Source organism: Haliotis rufescens, unplaced genomic scaffold, assembly GCF_023055435.1.
Source record: "Haliotis rufescens isolate VD_foot unplaced genomic scaffold, xgHalRufe1.0.p SCAF_42, whole genome shotgun sequence".
NCBI lineage: Eukaryota > Metazoa > Mollusca > Gastropoda > Lepetellida > Haliotidae > Haliotis > Haliotis rufescens.
Window position 1 is genome coordinate 2,613,953 of NW_025964135.1, and position 21,048 is coordinate 2,635,000.

Sequence of the window (21,048 nt, forward strand, 5' to 3'; positions counted from 1 at the left end):
CACTTAATTAATGTGTTATCTCAATACTTTATTTTTTTGCATCCCAAATTCGTAGATCTGTGCTCATGACGTCAATTGTCTGTTCCAGACTCGATTAATTAATAGACCGCCGCCATATAGCTGGAATATTGCTACGTGCGGCGTTAAAAACAATCAACAACGATACAGCTTAAAACACTGTTGCTGTGATTTAAAAAAAACATTTGCTCGCTCTCGTAATCAGATATACACCTCATCAGATAATCATATACAAGAGTTGCTTCAACGAGATGTCACAACTCTAATCCCAAACAACGTTAATTTTCGAAACTTCATCGGTGCTCCTGAGCTAATTTTGCCAGAACCTCCTGTTGTGGCTTGTCACGGGAGGAAAAAATATTGTTAACCAATAACAATTCTTTTATCGCATAGACATCCATGTGATAAACCGATCCGATATACTTGGAATCACGATTGGATAAATATGCAAATGAGGTTACCTAGTAGGACCTACTTTCAAGCTCCATGCATCGATGTAATGCATTCTTTCCCAATAAATCTTCACTAACGTTCCTAATATGTTGAGTGCCTGCATGGCATGTGGCACGGCAGGTCCTACTACACCAGATCAGAATCAGTTGTTGAACAAGTAGTTTTCGTAGCCTTCAGTGCAGATTGAATAATCTGGCAGCTGTGATTGGATGGTTTTTATGTTTTTGAAATGTACATCCACCCAGTAATTAAAACTGACCGTGTGTTTTCTGTATTTAGTGCTGTCTTTTTCAACATAATGACTTATGTGACCAAAGGTATTTTCAAGCAAGTCACATTTGGTGCGGAACTGGGGGTGGTGTGTTTAGCTTCCTGTTCTCGGAAAAGGAGCTGCCTAAGCTGGTCATGTTTTTCGTTTTATTGCTGCTCTAAGGCCAAATGTGCATACACGTACATGTATTGATTGCTTAGTTATTTTAATTTTTTTTTATAACGTTACTATATAAGCCTTTGGGAAATCATTTGGTTGTGTGAAACCTGTATGACAAATAGGGCGGTTCACTCAAAATGTGTATTAATACGAAGTTTCTAAAGCTGCAGTATGGAGTGGAAATACGTCCTGGACAACCATTATTCCATGGGGGACATAATATGAGAGGATTACCTTCGTGTGTTTCCGGATCTTAAATACCATATATGAGGAATAGATAATATGTATTATTCCTCATAAATGATATTTACGGCACGGAACACACTAGGCTAAAATATCTATTTCTTGCGAGAGATAATGAAAAACTGAGCAAACCCAGCGTTCCGAGCAACTGCATGGCAAACGGCTTTATTATATAAGGCACGCTAGATTGAGGCACAACTGCAGTGGAGATCTATTCAGATGTGGTCTAGAAAATGACCCTTCTTGTTCCCCATAGAAAACATTTACCATTCCTTTATAAATGTACTAATTATCATATCATACGAAGTGATTTCATTGATAAAAGAAGAAGCTTGACAGAAACAATTTCCTATGGAATCAATGAATGTGTGTGTTTTCAAACTAATTGTGTACCTAAGGACGAGAATTTATGGATGTCAATTTCTTTATTATGAGGAACATAACGTTTCGGTGTATATGCTTACCCCTTCATCAGGTGAATTCACGTTTCGGGGTATATGCTTACTCCTTCATCAGGTGAATTAATGCCATGAGGCAGAGAGCATATATATATGTACATGTAAGGACAACAAAATAAATAAGATAACAAAAGGTGTAAAATAACAAAGGGTAGAAAACTAACAAGGGAAGCCAACAGATGACTGTGTACCATTTGATCCACTACATGATTACATTGATGATTAGTATAAGAAGTCCTTATGTTTATTGTCATCATGTAAATGTAACCTGTGATGCCCTGGTTGTATACTCACCGCCAAAACAAACGCAAACCATAGAGTGAGTGAGTGAGTTGGGTTTAACGGCGCTGTTAACATTATTCCAGTTATATCACGGCGTGTCAGCTTAATGTGGGAGGAAAGCCCGAAGTGATGAAGGTCGGTGAAACCCACGAGCACGGGTATGGTGCTGACAAACCTAGAAACATAATTGGGGCGAACCGGGATTCGAACCCACAATCATAGGTTCCTGGCGTGCCCAAGGGACGCAACTCTGTCCAGCGAATCGCGGCGCCTTAGACGACTGGGCCACCCGTGCCCCCACAAACCATAGAAACATATAGGGAACTATGTTGGAGAAGATATGTTTCCATTGTGTACCACTTAATCACAAAACTAACATTAAGTTAAGTGTCACCACAGAGTGTCTTTATTCTTATTATGATATGCTGCACGTGATTTCCAAACTTTACATGCTAATTCTGCACAAGACAAATGGTTCATCTCGGGTCATAGATCCCTGACGTCACATGTCATAAGCGTCAGTTCACGCAACAAAAGAGTATGTTCGTTTGTGCATCGAACCAGGGTAATTTCTCTTGAATGTGATTAATTCTTCATATATTAACCAACATGTATGGTATTCGCGTTTCTTTAAGCGTTTAGTATATATGTTGTATATTTCACCCATCCCTTGTATGTCTCTTATGTCATATGAGGTGAAATGGGCGTAACGTCGCGTTCAAGATGATTTCATTCATATAGCGACATGCATGCACATTTGTGTGCGTGCATCTGTGTGCACGCGTGTGTGCTTGTACTATTCCGGACCATTGGCGGTTTAATAGTACTAGCCTACTGATACACTATGCTGCAGTTGAACTTGGATACCCGAGTCAGAAACATTCTACTGATTCTGTGCCGACCTGTGTTATCTCCTTAAGGCCGAGCGCCATGCAGGGTGACAACCAGTGCCATCTTTAAACACTGGGTATGACGCGGCCAAGGCTCGAACCACCGACCTTCCGCTAACATAGCAGACGCTCTATCCACTACACCACGGAGACGGTCTTCTATCAAGTAAAAGTACGCCTTGAAATGCAACTGCTGTTTCACAACGTGTGTCTTATCCATTTGTCTTCGGTCAATAAAATATCTTAAATCAGGATAGTTATCCCATGTAAAGGCATGCTTTCTTTTGATGTAACTCCAATGTCGATATCACCTTTGTTGGATAACATTAGCGGTATGTATAGCTGAGTGCTGGTCACTGTGAATACTGTGATCATAACAGACTCTCCTCTCTCTACACAAGTTACCTATTACCTCCGATGTGTTGGGAACGTTTCAACTGTTTCACAATCACGTCGTAATTCCCGATACGTTTAACAGCGACTCGGCTCGACAATAAACGACAGCAAGTCTTATTCCTGTCTCCATAACCGTTGGTGACAAGTCCCATTCTCAGACAGTTAAGGCAATAAAGTGAATCAAAGTTCTCTTGATCTTTAATCCTTCAGGAAATGACTCTAGCGTTTCGAACCACTCATTTGACTCTCTTCAACCTAAGTCATGTGTGTTTTCACCAAAGAGCTCTGTCCGGAATCTATCCGGTTGGCGAGGTATTAAGTAGGAGCGCTAACCCAAGATTATTATGGCGCAAATTCTCATTTGAGACAAATTGTCATAAAATAATGAGACGAAATCACTGAGGTGGAAGAAATGACGTTTTTACAACATAACGTTCCACATCTCCGATAAAGCCGGTGGTAAATCCTCTCCAGTCTCTAGCTTGTATGAAACCGTGGCTTGTTTACGATGGCCTTAACCATGAATATGTGTCTAAGCTGAAGCAGTTTAATTGGGGGACAAGTGATTGCATATACCACGGGTTAAGAAGGTCTGGGATCAACCAAAACGAAAACAATCGATGACTAATTCATCTCGGACACAAAAGAGCTACAAAAGGCCGATAACTCTCGGTGCTAGTTCTCAGTAACCAAGGTGTTCAATACGTTTGACTGCAGTTTTGTGAGTTTTGATTAAAGTGTTAATTTGCACACATCAGACGGAGGACATCTTACCCCTCTATTCGACCATATAAAGTTTCCTCAGAGTTGTATAGCTCTAGTGAACGAGTTTGATACCATCTATACTGTCACAGTGGCGGCTGGGTAGATGTAAAACAAGGATCGTGTTTCTGACAACCCGGATCTCTTTGTCGAGTACATCAAAACGAGACATTTGCATTCTTTATACGAGGTGGTCTAAAAGAAGAATAAACACAATCATTTGTCCCAAATACATCGACTGGCACCATTAAAAAGTGCCGGATTTTGAAGATACCAGAAGCATTACGAGATTAGATCTCGACGTGAATGTACAATTAACGTTACCGTGTCTCCCATAACGTCGACCATGGACGCCGTATACTAGAGACGTTGGTTTACGTTGTGTTTTGGAGAGTTTATCTAGGGTTGAATGAAACCGAATAGACAGGAACAGTTTAGCTTATACTTTAGGATGATTCAACAGAATGACAAACACGGTAAGGTTATGGGTAGGTAAGAATTAATAGTATAGTAAATATCTTTGGTTGTAAAGTATGTAACGACAGTAAACTACGCTTATAACGAACTGGAGGGTATAACAAACATATTTGTCCCGGCCATTTGCTGCGTATATGCTTATAACGAACAACCGTTATAACGAACTAAAATTAGTGATCCCTTTCAGTTCGTTATAACCGTAGTTTAATGTATATAATCGTCACAGGTGAACTGTGGATGTGTCGAATGATCAGGCTTTGTATTTCTCCAAATAAATACTTTTGTCGCCAGAAGCTGTGCTTTTGGGAGTTATGTGGATTGACTTAAGGGTAGGTAGAGGTTAGACGGGTGTTGTTGTACTGGTTACGTTGATCGGGTGTTGAGTCGATTGGCTTACGGGTAAGTAGAGGGTGGATCGGCGGAGCTGGGATATGGAATGTATGAGGATTATTAGCGTCAGGATATCATCGGGGACTTATTCCTGAGAATGAGTACAAACAAGGTTTAATGGTCCAGATAAATAACGTGTCTAAAATATCGACAACAATCCTTCATTTCGTGTACGATGGCATACGGTCAGACATGTCTTACCTGATCTGGGGCACACCAACTAGTGAGTGAGTGAGCTTTTAGCAATATTCCAGAAATATCACGGCGCGGGACACCAGAAATTGGTTTCACACATTGTACCCATGTGGCGAAACAAACCCGGGTATTCGGCGTGAAGAGCGAACGCTTTACCCACTAGGCTACCCCACTGGCCCTTGCTCCTTAAGAAAAATAAAAATAAAATATTCGACGAGTATATCAAGACGCTAAGGATATAGAATCTATGCTTTCAAATATTTTTTAAAAGAATTAAAAAAACAACGTCATGTCGGATATGAAAAATTTCGTTTGAATGAAAGTAGATGAAGACTATTCATTAAGAATTCACGGTTGAAGTGAAAAGATGGAAATGATTTTACATCTTTAAGTTAAACGGAACTTATGTCTTTAGTGGAGTCTCAGAATGTCAAGTCCTCCGTGAAAGTAATTCAGGCAGCGCCTCGGATCTGTCTTATAAGTATCAATCAGAACCCTAAATTATATACAAGGCTCAGGAGACACGACATCGTGATTAAATCATGGACTTTAAGAGTTGCAGTACAAACAATTTTAAAGTTCACTTGGTGCAAAGTAACTTTTATAAATCTTTTATGATGTTCTGCTCAACCACCGAGCTGCTTGTGAATATAAAGACAAAACTTTAAAAAGCCACAGTGTATGTATTTCAAATGGAAGTAACCGTATTCTGCATTTGATTAGTTTAAATGTTCAGGATGTAGGCATGTGAGTTACTGATGTGAAGACATGCGATTGACAAGTCAGTGAATGTGTCTACAACATTGGTTCTGGATTTACAAACCTGCACAGCTCGGAGTACACATATACCACGATCAGTTACTTCCAGATAGTCAGAGTCAGGAAGTCACTAAAAGCACCCTACAGAACCGGGTTTAATTAACCAAAAATACTTCTTCATTCAACCCGCCCTAGTCCACGCTAAACCGCCCGCTTTCCTAACTAACCAGGATCCTTTGTGAACCCGACCTTGACACACTCTGGACCTGCTGTGGACACGTCATGGACCCGCACTTAGCACCCTGGGTGGAACTGCTCCTGGTGTGTCCCAGACTCGCCCGGGACCCGCTAAGGGTACGCTCTCGACCCTCCCTGGACCCGCTCTTGACACACCCTGGACCTCCCCTGGACCTTCTGTGGACGCCATGGACCAACACTTAGCACCCTGGGTGGACCTGCTCCTACTACGCTCTGGACCCGCCCCAGACCCACCATGGACCCGCACTTAGCTCGCCCCAGGCCCGCCATGGACTCGCTCTTGGTACGCACTTGACCCGCTCTGGGCCAAGTTTCTTTAATGCGTCAACCTATTAAATTTGAACATGTGGCGGTAGTCGGTTAGACACGTCAATGCTCCCCAGACAACAGTTGACACAGGTAGCTACCTTGCCTCTGTGCTTAACCAACCCAGAAACCGCTGACCCCACAAGCGTCTCCGCCACCCACGGGTTTTGCCGTACTGTCAGTGTGTGCCCAGACAGTGTAATGGCCTTGCGGTGAGGCAGAGCGGTCACTTCTTTCCTCCTCGCTTCCACTTGCCTGGCTTGTGTCCGCAGTCTGCTGGTTCAGCGGAAGACAGCTTCGTGATGATGGTAATTGTAACGGACAAGATTGCACTGAGAGGTCACTGGAGTGTATGTTACTTTGTTTAACTTTTTTTGGTAGAAAACATACTCAAGGTCTTTAAAGTTACCAGATAAATAAAATGATTACGCATATTTCCAAACCACTAAGGTTCATGCCCAAAGCGCTATATATATCTCCCCGGTCTCTGGATCAGTGTGCACTCAAGAATCATTCTCAGCTCCCTGGGGAGTATACAACCCAAATTTGTCTGTTAGGACCTAGAAGGTTAACAACCTCATTGCCATCTCATCCTACCGGGTACCCATTCACTGCTGGGTGAACAGAGGCACATTCCGAACAAAGTCACTTGCCCAAGGAGACGCCACGTGTGTTACATGTGCTTCAGTGTGGGGCAGGACCGAAGCCCTAGAAACTATCAGGCGCCAAGCTGTCGAAACGCGACTTCCATCCAAGGACTCTCCGCGACCGACGTTGCTATACTTCACCTGATTTGTGACCTATGCTCTTCTTTTCACTCTACTCACTATGATTCAACTCCCCATCCCATCCTCCTAACCTTCACCCCTCCTAACCACCTCTCCAAGCATCCTATCCCTCACTCACTCCCTCCTCCTACCCACCTCCCTCCTTCTTACCCTCAACCTTCACCCATCTTTTCTCCTCCTAACCCTCCCTGCATCCTAACATTCCACTCAACCCTCACCCATCTTTTCTCCTCCTAACCCTCCCTGCATCCTAACATTCCACTCAACCCTCACCCATCTGTTCTCCTCCTAACCCTCCCTGCATCCTAACATTCCACTCAACCCTCACCCATCTGTTCTCCTCCTAACCCTCCCTGCATCCTAACATTCCACTCAACCCTCACCCATCTTTTCTCCTCCTAACCCTCCCTGCATCCTAACATTCCACTCAACCCTCACCCATCTTTTCTCCTCCTAACCCTCCCTGCATCCTAACATTCCACTCAACCCTCACCCATCTTTTCTCCTCCTAACCCTCCCTGCATCCTAACATTCCACTCAACCCTCACCCATCTGTTCTCCTCCTAACCCTCCCTGCATCCTAACATTCCTCTCAACCCTGACCTTCTTAACCATCACTCCCTCCTCCTTACTACCACCCCTGTTAACCCTCACTCCCTCCTCAAGTACCAATCCCGTTAACCCTCACTCCTTCCTTATCCTAGCCATCACCCCTCCTAATCCAATGTCCAACCCCCCCTCTCCCACTCTCCTCCTAACTATTACTCTCCGTCCAAAGTTCCCATCCTTACCCTTCCTCCCTTTCCTAATCCACTCACTTCTAACCCTTTCTCCCTCTTTTTAACCCTCACCCCGCCTCAACCAGCATTCCCTCTTTGTTATCATTGTATAGCTCCAGGTAGATAATTGATTTCCAACCTTTCTGTCCACACGACGATACTCTTTATCGACCAAAACATTTTCCTATCTGGTGCAAATAGCAATTTAGGTGTTATGGTCGAAGTCCAATTTCCGATATCAATAAAAAATCATATTCTCAGCATCAAACATGATTCTCGCTTTAGTTCCGGTACTGTAATTATAGTGTCCGACATCAATACCCTAGCGCTATCTCCGGCACATGGCGCTTGTCCGCTGACCTCCAACCGCCTCGTACCCACGGACCCAGGGAGGAGGGTTGTAGTAGGGGGTATCGATCCATCACGCGTAATTGAACAAGCATCCTTTCAAAACGCAGCGATTGTTCTGTCATTCACACAGCAACGCCGTCCTTAATTGCGAGATCAAAGGAACTTGTTATGAATACCAGAAAAATTATCTTACTGGAAAGACTCGATATATCAATTATTACAAATTATCACCTTCACTAAAAAGCCAGAAACTATATCCGATGTTATATAGGGTAGTAAACGTAAGTCTTATTTTCGAACGTCGGGAAATGTGGCAATGTTAACGGACAAGTCCATTCTCATTTTGCAATGAAGATTCATGTGAAATTCAATATGCAATCGATGCCTGTCTTCACGCAACTTGTTTCAAGTATAATTGTACCATGACACCGAAGAATGCATAATTATGATTGGTCAAAATAACATAAAATCAGGTATCTAATTCCTTTAGATGCATCAACACCTTTTCACATCAGCCTAAGTAAGTAAATATACAGTGTCAATGCCAGACAGTAACCAGTCTCGATTACCTGAGGAAACAGATACCAGTGGGCGTACACTGACACTTACACATACACCAACCACTGTGTCACAAAAAGGGAACAGTGTGTCGTGCGCGCAGGTCCTCATCAGGTAAAAACAGGCAATATTCCGACATACTTCAGGATGGCTCCGTTGGCAATGGCTCATTTCCACCAGTGAATGTTGAACGCACCTACAGATTGGAAGTGTCCTCTGGCTTAGCACAATTTATAAATTGCCACCGTGAACTAACGTGGCAGCCATGGACCGTGACGAGTAACGTAAGTAAGTCAAGTTCAGACAGGTAGGTCATTTCTGAATTTATATACCGTATTCGACGTAATAAGCGCCCCGCTCTAATAAGCGCCCACGGCGATATTTGCTGATATATTGGCCGTTGAACAATCCCAGTTAGCACCCCTTCCGATTGATCAATGTACACAAGACTTATTTATTCGCGTATAATATGCACTCATGTGATATGCACCCTTCATTATGGGAAATTAAATTCTGGAAAAATATATCTGTCGTACATAAATATTTTAGGCTGTCAGCATAAACCACGAAAGTTTTCTTTCAGCTCAGTTCTTTTCACTAAAATAATAATCCAATAAGAGCCCCCGATTTCTAATTTTGAGAGCGCCCTGGGCGCTTATTACGTCGAATAAGGTACATGTATTACTGTTTGAAAGTTTTTTCTGATAAACTGGTGCATGATTCAACTTCAACATACTAAAAAAAGTTGTTCAGAAATAAATAAGTTGTGGCTATTTCTGGAATTGGGGGCGGTCGGGTAGCCTAGTAGTTAAAGCGTTAGCTCGTCACGCCGAAGACCCGGGTTCGATTCCCGACAAGGGTACAATGTGTGAAGCCCATTTGTGGTGTCTCCCACCGTGATATTGCTACAATATTATTAAGAGCGGCGTAAAACCATACTTACTCACTCACTCACTCAATCGGAATTGTCACGATCATGTTCATTTAATGTACTGACTAGGTTGAGTTCAGTCAGTTAAGGTAACATTAGATATACGTCATATTAAGGTTATTTTACCACTTCCTTTTTAAAGAACTATGCATTTTGAAGTCACAATTTCGAACCAGTCAAGTAATGACCCTTGCACATAAGTAGCATGTGTTACGTTTTTCAATACCTCTTTCTGAACGTTCTTAGATGGCTGACCTATTTACCTATGTGTTATTACGCGTTCAAAAAAGAAAACCGTTTTTAAAGCGTTCTTGGCGTCATGGTAGAATGGAGATAAACTTACTGTGTTTTTGAAAATTGATGTCAAAATGTAAATCAGATAGATACCTCTTTTTTATACATTTGAAACCTCGAGGTAAAATTCAATTTTTAACATCGGTATATTGTACCATGAAGGAATCTAATATAGCGGCTGCCATAGGTCGAGAAAAAATATCGATATTCGTTTTCGAATACGATTTCATCGCATGGAACTGCATAAGCGCTATAACATCTAAATATGGGTGGAAGGCATACAATGACGCATGTTGCATTGGGTGAAACCAACGAGGACGGCTATGGTGCTGACAAACCAGGACGGCCTGGGTTCGAAGTCGTGATTAGTGCTGTCATAACTGTGGGATGCTACTCTGCACGGCGAATTGCGGCGCCTAATATTGCTGGACCAACTGGTCAACCTGACAACTAACTATTACACAACCGTTCACACATTCCCATATTCTCCACGTCGGGGGGAGAGGATCCAGAAAACAGCTGTTGACAGAGGACGTCATAACGCTGCACCTTTTAGAGGGGCGGTGGGGTAGCCTAGTGGTTAAAGTGTTCGCTCGTCACGCCAATGACCCGGGTTCGATTCCCGACATGGGTACAATGTGTGAAGCCAATTTCTGGCGTCCCCGGGGTGATATTGCTGGAATATTGCTAAAAGGGCGTAAAACCATACTCACTCACTCCTCCACTATGAGATGGCATGCTTGGGTATTACCTACACACCCTCCAAAGTTTGATGAACACAACTCTTTGTTTAAAAGGGGCACCTCTATCTAACAAAGCCCAATATTGCCTCAATGGATTGTTTCAATACTTCAACATTAATCATATAGAAAATACTAATAGGAACTCTATATTAAAATAAAATGATTAATGGATATGATTGTAATTAGTAAAATTAGTTTCTGAGCTAGTTGTAAAACCAATAGGAAAAAACAAAGCTTCATCTGTAATTGACATTATTACCAACAATCTTTCCACTTTCTGATAAGCATAGAAAAAGGTTAACGTTGTGTGCGGTGAAAACAAACTATAACAAAAGTAGCGTATACGTACATACACTGTTATAATCAAATACGACGTTAAGGTAATACACAAATATACATTCCTTATACACATAAACACGAACACACGCACGCACGCACGCACGCACGCATGCACGCACGCACGCACGCACGCACCTACGGGCATACCCGCGCGCGGCCACACACACACACGCAAGCCAGAACGCACACACACGGTCTCACCCGCGCGCGGCCACACACACACGCACACACGCACGCAAACATACGGGCTAACCCGCGCGCGGCCACACACGCACGCAAGCCAGCACGCACGCACATACACACTAAAAACGCAGACTAAGAAACAAGAAAAATCATCTTAACAAAACTGAACCTTTACTCACTTCATAATTGAACTTACCAAAACTATCGTACGTGCATACCCCTTAAACTTGGATCGTGGAAAGTCCTCGGTTATACAATAATATCTTCCAGTAATAATCGTCGTACCCATACTTATCCTCAAACACCAACAGTTCACAACCCGGAAGTCCTAGACATTTAGTCTTCCTCCGAAAGTGACGATTATAGCTGTAATACATTTCCTGTGGTCGCAGGCCGATGTAGGTGACGTTGTCCAGCCGTGACGGGAGTTGCCCGGACAGGTAGACATCATCCACCCACAACATCGGAGAGATGAAGAGTGACTTGTACAGAAGAGGGATTAGATCTCCGGTCAGGACGACCACAAAGCCACTGCAGTACTTCCAGGGGTAAACCTTGTACCCCTTCAAAATGTCCCAGCTTACAGCGAATCTCCTCGTTCTTATGATCCCCATAGTATTCCTGGACCACACATTGCAAATTATGTGACGTCTTTTGTTCTGGTATTTTGGCAAATATCTTTCCAGGAATCTGAATGTGTCCATTACAGTGTCGTCATCAATCTTGATAACAAATTTAACATTAAGACAGAAGCCAACCATCCACTGTAAACCAAGAGAAAATTTATAGGTCAGGTTGTGATAGGTATCCATAAAATCTCCTTGAATTATATCTCCATGTACAGCGTTTTCCTTCTCAATTATTTCATTTGATTGGTTATAAGTATTTAAACCTAACAAAAACACCGACTTAACTGTGTGCTGTGGGAAATAGGTCTGATTTAAAAATGTCTGTCGCATTACTTGTCTCTGTCGGGTCTGGTTCCAGGCAGAATGTACCACGAACAAAACCGTCACCTCCTTACTGGAATGACACACATCCGGGTTATTTAAGACATACTTCATATGTCCAAATGAGGGGTACACAGACCTGTTATAGTGCCTTCGGTGTGTAGTGTTGCTGATCAGATGATGGAGTGTCATATGGTGGATTGTCCTCGTGTGAAGTTCCTTATTTGATAGTTTCAGAATAAAATAGACGTGCACGCATATAAGACACAGCAACCCAGCTAACACGCATACAGTGGGTCTTAGTAAGACGACAGGCTTCATCTTCAGAGATTCAGGCGTTAACAACGTCAGGTTCAAGAGAAGAAAGTGTTTCTCCAACACCTTTCCAAAGAAGCCCAATTGAATCATGCTTTGTGAACATTCGTATTGCCAACCACATCGTGATACACATCCCATATTATCCTAAGGTAGCAAACATTGATTCACGATCGACCGAACGACACAGCAGTGTTTGTTGAGCGTATAATGCAGTTGACCTAAATATTCATTTCAGTACTCCGTGCAACATATGTTGCATTGTTGAGTAGATTGTCGATTCGGTTCACGTATTTTCGTATCCAGCAAATTAGGATGAGCCCATGATAGTCATTGAATTTTTGTTGAACGCTTTGAACCGTGCAGGTTTACATAAGATATTAACTTGTACGATTCAAAACGTTAATACTCCAGTAAACCACAACAATGTAAATTTCATTTCTTATGAATTCGTATTTTGTTTGTTTGTTGTTTAACGACACACTCAGCAATATTCCAGCTATTAACGGCGGTCTGTAAATAATCGCGTCTGGACTAGACAAGCCAGTGATTGACATTATGATCATCGATCCACACAGTTGGGATACAATGACATGCATCAACAAGAATTCGTATTTTGAAGTTTAGGGGGATGCCACTTTTACTGTGACGCACATTGTAAACGATTTACGTTCCTCGTTGCACTGGAATGCAGTGACCCATAATCTTCACACTTACGCAAAAACAAAGTAGTTCCAATTCCATAAATAAAGAAACATGTAACATCAGAATTGACATTCTTTTATTCACACGACCTTCACCTCAAAGAAGCTACTGAATATGTACAACATGTGTTGTGTCATGTAAGGGGTTAGAAACACCCTGACAATCTGTGTGTTGTTATTTGTTTTCATTTGTAACCAAGAAACATGACGTTGTGCGTGATTTTGCCGTCAAACAGAATTCTGCTGAATTTATCAAATTTTGTATCTGTTCTGATTTCTTAATTCTTGCTACGATACTCTATCCATGTAGTTCCAAAATATATGACCGCCTCCGTGGTCAAGTGGTAGAGCGTCCGCCCGGAGAGCGGAAGCTCCGGGGTTCGATCCCCGGCCGCGTCATACCAAAAGACGTTAAAAGATGGTACTTGTTTTTACCCTGTCGTCATTAAGGGACTAAAACAAGGACTGGTCGGCTCGGAGTCAGTATACTGTGTCTGGGTGGGGTATTCATGTTAAAATGCGGCATGGTATCTCAGTGGGCTAGCACTATAAATCGGCATCAGTCCGGACTAGTACAAGCAGCCACACACACACACGTGCATGCACGTCGCTATATAAGTGCAATAATCTTGGACGCGACGTTAAACCCAATTTCACCTCACCTCCAAAAAATATAAAGCCATTGTATATCTCAAAATAGAGAACATGCTACACAGTGTAATATCTGAATTTTGCTTTTTTTGCATTTCATACAAGTGCAGTTTTCCGAGCACAGCGTTCGTTTTTTCACCTACTCTATTTCGCTTGAGTTTATCTGCACAGTTTGTATTGGTGACAAAGACCGTGTATACTTTGATTCTAAAATGTATGAGGAATTCAGGGATGTATGTATCGCAGCTGGGTTAGAAATATGTAGATGTAATATGCGTCTCATTATCGGCGACGTTTCACATTGATCATTGGTGATTTGAAAAACAACAACACAAAAAACATATACCCGATATCACCGATATGCGATTTCTGAAATTCAATACTCTGAGTTAATATCCAATATTTTTATTTCAAAACATATACGAAATAACGCCATGAATGGTGATATAGTAATGTGTCAAAAATGGTGAGATTTCCGATGTTCCCAATGTTTTAGAGGTCATTTTCAGTAATTTACCTTTGGCTAAAATGAGATTGGATGATATCACAGAACAGGGAATTTCCCACGGAATTGAAAACCTTGAGGAGTAGTGCGTCATGTATTTTTAATTGTATCCGACTTCAAAGTGAGGATAGAATAGGGGGACGGGGGGGGGGGGGGGGGGGGGGGGGGGGGGGGGGGGGGGGGGAAGGCGGGGGAAAGGCGGGGGGGGGGGGGGGGGGGGGACATATATGTCACTGTGGCATCCAGGGAATAATGCGAATATGCAAGTAAGTGTTTAATGAAACCTTGAGTGAAAAAGAAACGTTAATTTATTGTCCGACATCGCCGATCCTCACGATCGTGGTAAGCAGGGGAGAGTACAAAGAATTATTCCACTCAGGGATTCCCCTTGAAAATTAGTTCCGGTCAAAATTCGTGTGAACGTCAAAAGGTGAAGTACATTGTAAACGTTACTTGCATGTTAGTATATGATATATAGTATATTCCGTGCAAGAATATGGTATATTGTATATTGCATGTAAGTATATGGTATATTGTATCTTGCATGTAAGTATATGGTGTGTTGTATATTGCGAGAAAGAATATGGCATGTTGTGTATTGCATGTAAGTATATGATAAATTTCATGTAAGAATACATGAATATTGTATTTTGCGTGTAAGTATATGGTATATTGTATATTGCGTGTACAAGTATATGGTATACTGGATACTGCATGTACGTATATAGTATATTGTATATTACATGGAAGTATATAGTACATTGTAAATTACATCTAGATAAATGGTATATTGCATGAGGACATTGTCGCTGTACAATTTCGTCACATTTGCCCAAAATTAAGATAATGCGTACCAGCTTTGTTAGTCTATTTTAAACTCATGCAGACACTAACACCTGTGAAATACTCTCTGTTGTGTCCTGAACATTTGTGAAATCATACGTTTTGTATTCTCAGCACAAGTATATGTCGTACAAAGCAGCATCCCTCATAGCAATGTCCATCATATTATAGCCAGTTATCGCATCCGTTATTCACGCTGCTTTAAACATATAAACACAGTTTTGTCATAGTAAATTCTTTTAGAACAAGAGAAGTATCGACGATGATCATTGCTAAATTATAAAAACAAGAAATGGGAAATTCATTTTTGATTATCCAATTTATTATATCTCAGTTATGTTATGATAAATACATTGTACCTATTCTCTACCATTGTTAAGTCTTTTCTCTGCCATTGTTAAGTTTATAACAAGTACAACAAGGTACACATCACAAGCGAAACAAAACCGTATACTTTCTTGGAGGAGACATCCAAGCTACAATACAGGTCTGATGTTGCCAGCCATGCCTTTTTAGGGACTACTCTTGTGTCTGTTGTGTATGGAAATAATTCGATACTCTTTAAAAAGTATCTGTCAAAAGCAGAGTCGATAGTACGTATCGGACTAGTCCATGGACATATGTTTATAATCACTATCAAACAATGATGTTACCAGGTGTTACATACAAATGTTTTTACTCTGTCATGAAGCGTGTTAAAGGCCTTTGAACCATGTTTTTATTTAGAGATGACAGTTCGCCTGTCAAGGCGAAACCATGCAGTCACAACACCACATCAAGATATCCTATTAGAGTTATAATGCCCTTGGCTAAAGTCGTTTGTGGAACTGGCCCTGCTTCTTACGAACATACCACCTACACTGCCCCGTCAACTTACATTTGGAACATTTCCACATGGGTGAGCGCGTCCTGCCAATGATCAAACCTACATTTTAAATCTGGTTACTAATCTGATCACTTACATAAGCAAGATTTCCAGGAAATCTTAAATGGAATTCAAGATTGCTAAAGCATCGCAGCCACAGCCTACACGTAACCCAAACCCATCGAATACTGTGAATAAAGCTACTCAATTACGTGTTATGAGGATAGTTTGTTCACGGGTACCAGGTCATTGTGACCAGGCCCAGGTCAACATGTGATAGGCATAAACTAGGGACGGTGGTTAATATGCAGAGATACGTATAGGTATGCGCCCCACATGTTACAATATAATTGCCAAACCACCTCCGAGAAGCACATCGATCATATGCCAACATAAGCTGTTGCATATACGACTGGTGACTCGCGGGTGAACATAAATGTGTAATGCTGATGTTTACAAATGTTGGAATCCGTTTGGAATATTCACAAAATCAATACACAATCATGCAACTATTATTGAATAAATCCTATTAAATAATAGGAACTTGATCCTTTCTGCAAATGAAAAGGATAAAGGAAACACATAAGCTGTCAGACATTACAACCTAGGAAGCGCTGCCTAGTCAAACCCACCAAGAACATTTCGGAGAATGGGAATACTACCCAACACTGCAGCCTTTTGCATTACCCAGATCGTCTCAAGGGTTGTATTCCTGGTAGCAAACCCGGGTGCTCTCCCAATGTCAGTCAACAGATTGGGAGGTACCAAACCTAAGGCACCGAGAACAATAGGGAGTCGGACAACTTGGTACTTGATGCAAGCGGGACATTTCGAAAGCGATCGCGAGGTCAGCATATTTGCCATGTTTTTCCTGAATCTTGTCAATCACATTAGTGTCAAAGGGGACAGAAAATTCAATAATGAAAATGATTTTATTGGATTTATGAAAAAGGACACGATCAGGTTTGTTGGCCTGGATACGTCTGATGCTGTATACGGGCCTATTCCCCCCAAAATTGTATTCAACATTTTCCATGACGCCCTCTACATATTCTGGGTCGTACCATGGATGGACCTCTGCGTCAAACCCACAAGAACGGCGAAGACGGTAAGAATGTCACTTAAGATACTGTGTTTGTGCCAAAGTTGAGAATCCACTGAAAATGTGTTGGACAGTCTCATTAATGTCGTTGCAAAATCTACATTTCATATTTACATTTTGATCCAAAATCACACTTTGACGGTTTCGAGTGGGAAGTGGCTGGTCCTGAGCAGCAAACAGAAAGCCTTCTGTTTCACTTTACATAGCGGGTTCCCATTATAGCTCAATGTATGGTGTAACTAACAAAAGAAGTGTTTTGTCTGTTGTTCAATTTAGAAAGCTTAAAGCAATGGAAGTAAATCTTGCTTGTTTTAACCATCTGGGGTCTTGAATGTGTTATCATAATAAGTTGTCATACCTCTATCACATCGTGTACAAAAGTCAAGGTGAGCTCAACATGAGGGTCAAAGAAGACAATAAAGCGCTTAGCCTATAACATTTAACATTACATCACTGTTCAATTTCCTTACAGCTATGCATGTGTCCTTGAGATGCACTCAAGAGATTAATGAAAAGAAATACACTTTGAAAGGCAATTTTGAAAATCTTTTGATATGAAAAGAAACTATGCACACACATTGAATGCGCCGTGAAAACGACATTGGCAATTATGCTACAACTACGTATTAACATTTGATTTTAGTTTTTAATTTCTTCATTAAGCATGGACAGGTATAATCCTGGTCAGGTTGTGCTAATGGCATGACGTCAACTAGAAGGAGGAGATGGACATTGCTGCCAGGAAAATGAGCAATATATTTGGAAGTCATTATTATCAGGATGTCAATTCTTTACATTAACAGTCGACTCACCACACGTGAAGATGACTAAGGAATGAAAACTTGAAGTCTACATGCATCCCCTCCCACTTAGCAGTGATAAATCAAACAGAGAGATAATATTAACACCAAACAAAAATCTATCGTCCAGATATGTTGATAGCTGTATGAGTTCACACGGTCGTTGTTAATACAGGACAATGTCAGTGTCAAACCAAACATCCTCTTTCAATTATTATTAGTTTATGAAATCAACATGTATAAGTAGCACTTTGTTCTCTTCTTAGGATTTATTAGTTATTAAGATAAAAATGATTTTTCTTTTCATCTGTAGTCTTCAAAAATGAATTTGATGACAGTTTGACCTGTAAGATCCTTGATGGATAGAGCATGGAAAATGTGGACAAGTTTTTTGCCATTCGACTGGACCTTGTTTTCTGATACAAATCATTCAAATACTGTTCAATTGTTTTACGGATATCAATCTAGCGATGACTTACCATACAGAGACATTATGTTATTTTCACACAAGGTTTGCAATAGCAATACACCTACACCTCCAATAATGTGAAAAATAAATAGTAGCGACAAACCCTTTATAGATCCGTGAGAAATCTCTGCCAAAAACAGAGCCGAATGTCCGATTCCCATTATATATGAGCATGTGTTTATGAATCACTATAAAATAGTGCTGATACCTTTGTTCACAAAAAGTTGAGTGTATCCTCCTGTTTCATCGATCGCACCGTCGCAAACACATGCAAAGGCAAGTCTATTGTTCATCTACAAAAATCACGGGAACATGTGGTACAAGTCAAAATAGTTAATTGCATCGGACATCATTAATGTCACCGATGTGCCAAATATGGAAATGTTCTTCACATGTCTATCATAGAACCTTTTGAAAGCTGTACTGAGACCCTGAATTGTAAATAGTTTGGATTGTTTAATACTTTGGTCTTACTTTGCGTACATATATAGCTCTGTTATAGCGTTGTGTACTTAAGAATTGACCTTCACTTTGTGTGAGTTCATTGGAGTATGAACCTTCACGGAGTGAGGGCCAAACTGTATGAACGTCGTTCAATGGAAAAGCCGTATATCGTGTAAACTTCAAATTAAAAAATCATATATATTTATCTTATTCTTAAACATATCCTTATCCTAAACACACATTTGTCCCAGCAACATGACACCCTTTAACGTTTTACGGGTTACGCCCCGGGGAAGAATAGGTCTTCCGCAACCCATTCTTGCCATAAAACCCATGCTTCTCGTACGAGGCGACTGTCTGATCGCTGACTAGGTTGGTGCATGTCATTTTATCCCAGTTGCGTGGATCGATGCTCATGATGCGACACTGTTAAACACCGTTAAAAACCCATATTGGCTGCACCACACTGCCCCGGCCCCACAGGAATACATATAGCACACACGTATACCTTCACTTCCGCTATCGACAAGCATCCGGGGTAGTATAGGTCTTCAGCAACCCATTCTTGCGGTAAAAGGCAAAATTTGCTTTGCGACTAACGGGATCAGGTGGTCAGGCTCGCTGACATAGTTGATGCATGTCATTGTATCCCAATTGCGTGGATCAATGCTCATGAAATCAATTACTATATTGTCTACATTGTCGATTATTTACAAACCGCCGTCATATAGCTGGAATATTGCTGAGTGAGGCGTGTTACAGCTTAGACATGTGATGCCTTCATATGGTTAGCTGGAACAACATGCACCCAATACAAGTTGAGATGATCTTTCAATAAGCTCTGTTGGCTAACAACGACAGTGTACGAGAGTAATAGAGCACACCCAAGTGACGTTTACACAATTTAATGATATACCTTTAACATCATCTGTGCAAATGGACATCTGGAGTGAGTGAGTATGGTTTTACGCCGCCTTAAGCAATACTTCAAGAATATCACGGCGGGGAATTCCGGAAACGGGCTTCACATGTTGTACCTACCCATGATGTGAATCGAACCTGGACCGCGTGACGAGCGACCGCATTAACTGCTTGGCTACCCCGTTTTGAATTCTGGACATTCAGGTATATATATATATATATATATATATATATATATATATATATATATATATATATATAAAAATATAAATACATACATATATACATACACATATATATATATATATATATATACCTATATATATATATACACACACATATATATATACCTATATATATACACATCAGGTACATATATACGATTAAGTCAATGGACCTGAATATACATATATATATTCATAATAAGACATGATTTGTAACTCAAGACAATTGTCCACGGTTACGCAATAACAGTTTCCAGTAATAGTCCTTGTATCTGTCTCTGTCTTCAAATACAAACAGTTCACAACCCGGAAGTCCTAGACATTTGACCCTATCTGGGAAATTCCGGTCATAGCTGTAGTACGTTTCCTGAGGTCGCAGGCCGATGTAGGTGACGTTGTCCAGCCGTGACGGGAGTTGCCCGGACAGGTAGACATCATCCACCCACAACATCGGAGAGATGAAGAGTGACTTGTACAGAAGAGGGATCAGATCTCCGGTCAGGACGACCACAAAGCCACTGCAGTACCTCCAGGGGTAAACCTTGTACCCCTTCAAAATGTCCCAGCTTACAGCATCCCTTCTCGTCCTTCTTATCGACATGTAATTCTTGGACCACACATTGCAAATTATGTGACGTCTTTTGTTCTGGTATTTTGGCAAATATCTTTCCAGGAATCTGAATGTGTCCATTACAGTATCATCATCAATCTTGATAACAAATTTAACATTAAGACAGAAGCTAACCATCCACTGTAAACCAAGAGAAAATTTATAGGTCAGGTTGTGATAGGTATCCATAAAATCTCCTTGAATTATATCTCCATGAACAGCGTTTTCCTTCTCAATTATTTCATTTGATTGGTTATAAGTATTTAAACCTAACAAAAACACCGACTTAACTGTGTGCTGTGGGAAATAGGTCTGATTTAAAAATGTCTGTCGCATTACTTGTCTCTGTTCGGTTTTATACC

At 41.1% G+C, this 21,048-nt stretch overlaps 3 protein-coding genes across 3 annotated transcripts in view; all 3 read right to left on the reverse strand.

Annotated features, from left to right (window-relative positions):
• LOC124148215 (metabotropic glutamate receptor 8-like) overlaps positions 1–21,048 on the reverse strand; it is a 206,839-nt gene that overhangs the window by 113,104 nt on the left and 72,687 nt on the right. The gene's annotated exons all lie outside the window — the stretch shown is intronic.
• On the reverse strand, positions 11,339–12,681 carry LOC124148177 (beta-1,3-galactosyltransferase 5-like). Its single transcript, XM_046519146.1, has one exon. The coding sequence runs from the start codon at positions 12,639–12,641 to the stop codon at positions 11,505–11,507; it is 1,137 nt and encodes a 378-aa protein (XP_046375102.1). The 5' UTR covers positions 12,642–12,681; the 3' UTR covers positions 11,339–11,504.
• Positions 20,253–21,048, reverse strand: part of LOC125372554 (beta-1,3-galactosyltransferase 1-like) — a 1,605-nt gene continuing 809 nt past the window's right edge. The window contains exon 1 of the mRNA XM_048382947.1: positions 20,253–21,048. This exon is cut by the window's right edge and continues 809 nt beyond it. Within this exon, the coding sequence (XP_048238904.1) occupies positions 20,294–21,048 (755 nt within the window). The 3' untranslated portion in view covers positions 20,253–20,293.

What these genes read in the sequence shown, in the direction of transcription:
- LOC124148177 (XM_046519146.1), bottom strand. Translation starts at nt 12,641, where the DNA reads ATGATTCAATTGGGCTTCTTTGGAAAGGTGTTGGAGAAACACTTTCTT.